At 25.0% G+C, this 4,873-nt stretch overlaps 2 protein-coding genes across 2 annotated transcripts in view; one reads left to right on the top strand and one right to left on the bottom strand.

The window, feature by feature from the left end:
* LOC105626216 (tachykinin-like peptides receptor 99D) overlaps nt 1–4,873 on the bottom strand; it is a 53,836-nt gene that overhangs the window by 1,015 nt on the left and 47,948 nt on the right. The gene's annotated exons all lie outside the window — the stretch shown is intronic.
* LOC105626215 (peptide deformylase, mitochondrial-like) lies at nt 1,672–4,756 on the top strand. The gene is made up of 3 exons (XM_012207520.1): nt 1,672–1,902; nt 4,167–4,544; nt 4,643–4,756. Exons 1-3 carry the CDS (start codon nt 1,672–1,674, stop codon nt 4,754–4,756), a joined length of 723 nt encoding a protein of 240 aa, XP_012062910.1.

Raw genomic sequence — 4,873 nt, 5'->3', positions numbered from 1 at the left:
TATATATATATAAAGATTGTATGTTATATATATATATATATATATATATATATATTTTATATATATATATATATATAGAGCTAAAGGTAAAGCGAATGTAATGAGCTTCAAAGATTTTTTTTCAAAGATATGTAAGGTACAGTGATTTAATAATATATTGTTCAAATCAATCAATTATGAATATTAATAACATAAGAATAAGAATATTACGATTTAATAAAGTATTTGCTTTTTTACTAACAAATATTTATTCCCGCACATACAGGCTGAGCAAAATATATCATTAAAATATTTAACATACAAAATATTGCTAAATATTGTCAATTATATTAATTAGTATTTGAATTATAAGGTACAAATTACTTTCAGTCTTTTGATTTGAAATAATTTGTATTTCAAATCAAAAAGTTAAAAATACTTTGTAATTTAAATATTAATTAAGATTGATAGTATTTTGTATTTTAAATACATTAATGATGTATTTTGCCTAGCCCTGCCCGCATATATAAAATTTTTTTTACATTCTTGCCAATGAAATTAAAGAAAATGTTGCACTAACATATCACTGAAAGATTTTACAAACGTTTTTGTAATATTTCAGAAACGTTTTTTGCGGATCACAGTGACATTTTGACGTTGCCACAATCTTGTAAACAAAAACTTTTTAAAAATATCATGCAATGTAACTGCGATTGTTTCAATGTTTTAATGTTATGTTCGTGCAAAATTACAGAAATCTTTCTGTGCTATTAGAATAAATACAAATTATTTATGTTTAATATACATTTTTTAATATTACTTAGAGCTGATTGTTCCATTTTTGGATAAACTATGTAGTAATTTATCCAATGGATAAACAAAACAATAAAAGATAATAAGAACATAAGAGAGTAATAAGAGAGTTAGAGAATGAGCTGAAATTTATTGAAAGGTGGAATCCAACCTTAGACATTTTGTAAAACATACATATATATATTTATGGCGCAATAATAATGGCGCATATTACAGGCTTATTTAAAAAAAGAATTGTTTCTGTCATTATCTCTGAATATAATATAGTTCGAAGCAGTGTTATATATTAATTCGTAATAATTGTGCCATAAATGTATATATTTATTTAATATGCTTAACTAATAATTTCAAATTTGTTATTGCATTTCTAAATCGAGCAATCGCATTAATTACTGATCGATTTCTCGGATATTTATATCAAATAATATTCTACATTCTTTTCATAATCTCATTTTGATAATTGCGGAATGTTACTGATTTATATTTGAATTTAGTATAGTTAATAATAATATTTTTGATTTATTTTCTATGGCTGAAAAGTATATACTTTTGGAACTTAAAATAAAATAGATATATATTTGATATTTGATGAAAACGAAAAAGAAAATTCTAATGCGGGAATAAAAAAAAACAAATTTCTTGTCGGATAGTGCGAAATACTCGTTGCGATATTATCGATCAAATTTTTCCTAGCAGTTGTTTCGTGTTGGGAGATAACTCGATGATGACGAAACTTCGCATTCGGCGCTGTAAGTTTCCGGTATTTCGTCATCGTCAGGCCGGAAAACACAAGAATAGAAATATCGATGTGATAGATAGTGGATAACCTCACTTTTGGAATTTAAAAAATATCGCAGTGATATTTAAGCATTGAATACAATGTTCCGAATATATAATTTCACTAATGTAACCTCCTGTGTCGTTGCCGTTAAAAAAAACAATGTAAGATTCGTGAATATTCTTAAAATGAAAGAGACAATCCAACGATTGCTTGGTATGAATTCCAACGAGTTACCACATACGCACATTTGTCAAGTTGGCGATCCTGTCTTGCGCGGTCATGCCATGAAGATAGAATCTGAAGTTATAAGATCGGCGGATTTTCAAAAGGTATTGTTGCAAAGAATGTAATAGACTATGTATATGAAATTTGCTTGCCATGTCAACTTGCTACACGTCAATTGTTAGGCCTTCTGAAATATTTTCGCCAAGTTTTAACTTTCTATTCTCACCATTGCAAGAGTAGCAATTGTGATAAAAATTTCTTTATCATAATTTTTTTTCTAATTTATAAAAAATTATGCAAAAAAATTAGTGACATTCTATTTATCAAAAAACATCCTTGAAAATTTTTATAGGTTTTTAGAATACAAATTCGAATTTTAAAAGATTCAAGAAGTTTAAAATTGTTATAATATTTAATATTTAAATGAAATCGAGTGGTTATAATTTCATTTTTTTGTCACAATATCTTTCCAACATTATTTATCTCAAATTATTTATTATCAGACTTTTTGGAAATAAACGTTAATGTTAAAAAATTAAAAACGTGATATTTTCTCACATTTTTGCGCAGAAATAACTTAATTAGTCTATTAAAATTGTAATATTGATACAACTAAAAGTCTGCGCGCGCGCGACAATATGAGATATTAAAATAACTTTTTATAATATCGTTTATGATGAGAAAATCAGTTATAAGAAAGAAAATCTTGATTTAATTTTTATTTTTTAATACTAGCACATTTTTCCAAAAAGTCTAAAAAAAGAGATGATATACGCACATATATATATATAAAAAAATGTCATGACTGTAAAAATATAATATTTACTCAATGAAATAATCAAAACTTTATTGAAATAAAATAATTTTAAGCTTCTTAGAAAAAACGGCATTACTTTTATTTTTTCTGTAATCTTGTAGTGCTGTTCTTGCCTGCACCTGTTCTAGGTACACTAAATATATGTATTTTATCTCTACATAAAAAATGAAATTAATATCATGTTATTAATCTAAGAAGTTTAAAATTATTTTATTTCAGTGAAGTTTTGATTACTTTATTAAGTGAGTAACATTATATTTTTACAGTCATACAGTCACTTTCTCAATGTTATATTTATCTTTTTTTAGATTTTTGGAAAGATGTACTAACATTAAAAATAAAAATTAAATCAAGATTTTCTTTCTTATAACTGATTTTCTCATTATAAACAATATTATAAGAAGTTATTATTCTAATATTTTATATGCAGATTTTTAATTGTTATCATTATTGCAATATAATATTACAATTTTAATGTATGTACAATTTTAAATTAGACTAGTCTAATTAAGTTACATTTTTGCGCAAAAATGTAAGAAAATATCATGTTTTCAATTTTTTTACAATGCTTATTTCCAAAAAGTCTAAAATAATTAAAGATGAATAATGTTGGAAAGGTAAATAAAACAAAAAATATAAAATTAGTTATTCGATAATTTTATTTAAATAAATAAATTAATTTAATTTATTATATATTATTTTAATTATAAACTTCTTGAATTTTAAAAATTTCAATTTGTATTTTAAAAAATCTTTAAAAATTTCCAAGAATTTTTCTTGATGACTAGAACATCACTAATTTTTTGCACAATTTTTCATGAATTAGAAAAAGAGAAAAAAAATTATAATGAAAAGATATTTTTTAATTAGTACTCTCACATTGGTGAAGATAAGAGATTAAAGCTTGACGAAAATATTTCTTTCGTAAATCTAATAATTGATGTATAACAAGTCTAATTTAGCATGAGGACAAATCTATATTCTGCTTCACTCTTTGTTATTAAAGTTTTTTTAAAATTTAATACAGAAGAGATATTTGTAAATTAGTGATTTGCTCTAAGGAAAAATACTTTAACTTTGCAAGAAAAAATTCTGCATTTAAATTATAACACAAATTATTTGATATTTTAAAAAAATGTCAAAATAAACAAGAAAATCCGTAACAAACGTACAAGAAAAAAATCTATAATTTCTAAAGACAATTTTATGATTAATCGCAAAGATTATGAAGTTGTTATCTGCATGCAAATATATTAATTTTATGTGAGATATGGAAATTAAAAAAAAAGATAAATATTAAAATATGTTATGTTCGATAATTATCTTTCTTTAATGTAATTATAAAATAAAATTTAAATTATTTTTTAAAAAACAATGCAAAAATCATTTTTATATCCTATTCTTTTTACGTGATGATGAATTTTAAAATTAGTTTTATCATGTAATTCTTTTTTATTATGTTGTAGGTAGTCACTACTATTCTAAATTAAAAATTTTACTATTTAACATAAAAATACAGAATTGCATTGCTGATTGTTATTCATTATTCAGGTAATCACACATTTAATAAACGTTATGCGAGCATATAAGTCGTACGGTCTATCTGGGCCTCAAATCGGACTTCCCTGGCAAATATTTGCCATCGAATGCACGGAGGAGATTATGGAAGGAGTCGAGAAATCTGTTAGAAAAACTCACGAAATGAACATCATCCCGATGACGATTTTTATCAATCCTGAATTAAAAATTATAGATTATACACCCATTACCCTTTACGAGGGATGTGAAAGTATTCGAGGATATTCTGCTGCTGTGCCGAGAGCTTACGAAGTGGAAATTAAGGCATTGAACGCTTCTGCTGAACAGTTTACGTGGAGAGCATGTGGATGGTCTGCTAGAATAGCACAACATGAATACGATCATTTACAAGTAAGAGTTACGTCAGAAAGAAGAATATTCTAGTACTACGAATACGTAGAATAAGAATAAATTAGTTACGTAGAAAGTAATTTATTTTTATTTCTCAGGGAAAGCTGTACATAGAGAAAATGGACGTAAGGACATTTCATTGCATGGCTTGGGATAAAATTAATAAAAATAAGGGCAAAATACGCTTAAGTTTTTTGCCGAGGAAATATTGATTGATGTATGACGCATATGAATTAATATTTATATTGATTGAAATAAATGCACTGTGTACATTAAAATTAAAGCGTGCTTATTCATACCATATATACACACACGCACACGCACGCATG

Source organism: Atta cephalotes, assembly GCF_000143395.1.
Source record: "Atta cephalotes unplaced genomic scaffold scaffold00005, whole genome shotgun sequence".
In the NCBI taxonomy this organism is placed as follows: Eukaryota; Metazoa; Arthropoda; class Insecta; order Hymenoptera; family Formicidae; genus Atta; species Atta cephalotes.
Note: the sequence above shows the minus strand (reverse complement) of the source record. Positions and strands in the feature narration are given on the sequence as shown.

Bases quoted from the DNA above. Each gene is read 5' to 3' on its own strand.
- LOC105626215 (XM_012207520.1), top strand. From the start codon at position 1,672: ATGTTCCGAATATATAATTTCACTAATGTAACCTCCTGTGTCGTTGCC. The intron at 1,903-4,166 runs GTATTGTTGCAA...TTCATTATTCAG, and splicing joins GATCGGCGGATTTTCAAAAG to GTAATCACACATTTAATAAA. The intron at 4,545-4,642 runs GTAAGAGTTACG...TTTATTTCTCAG, and splicing joins ATGAATACGATCATTTACAA to GGAAAGCTGTACATAGAGAA.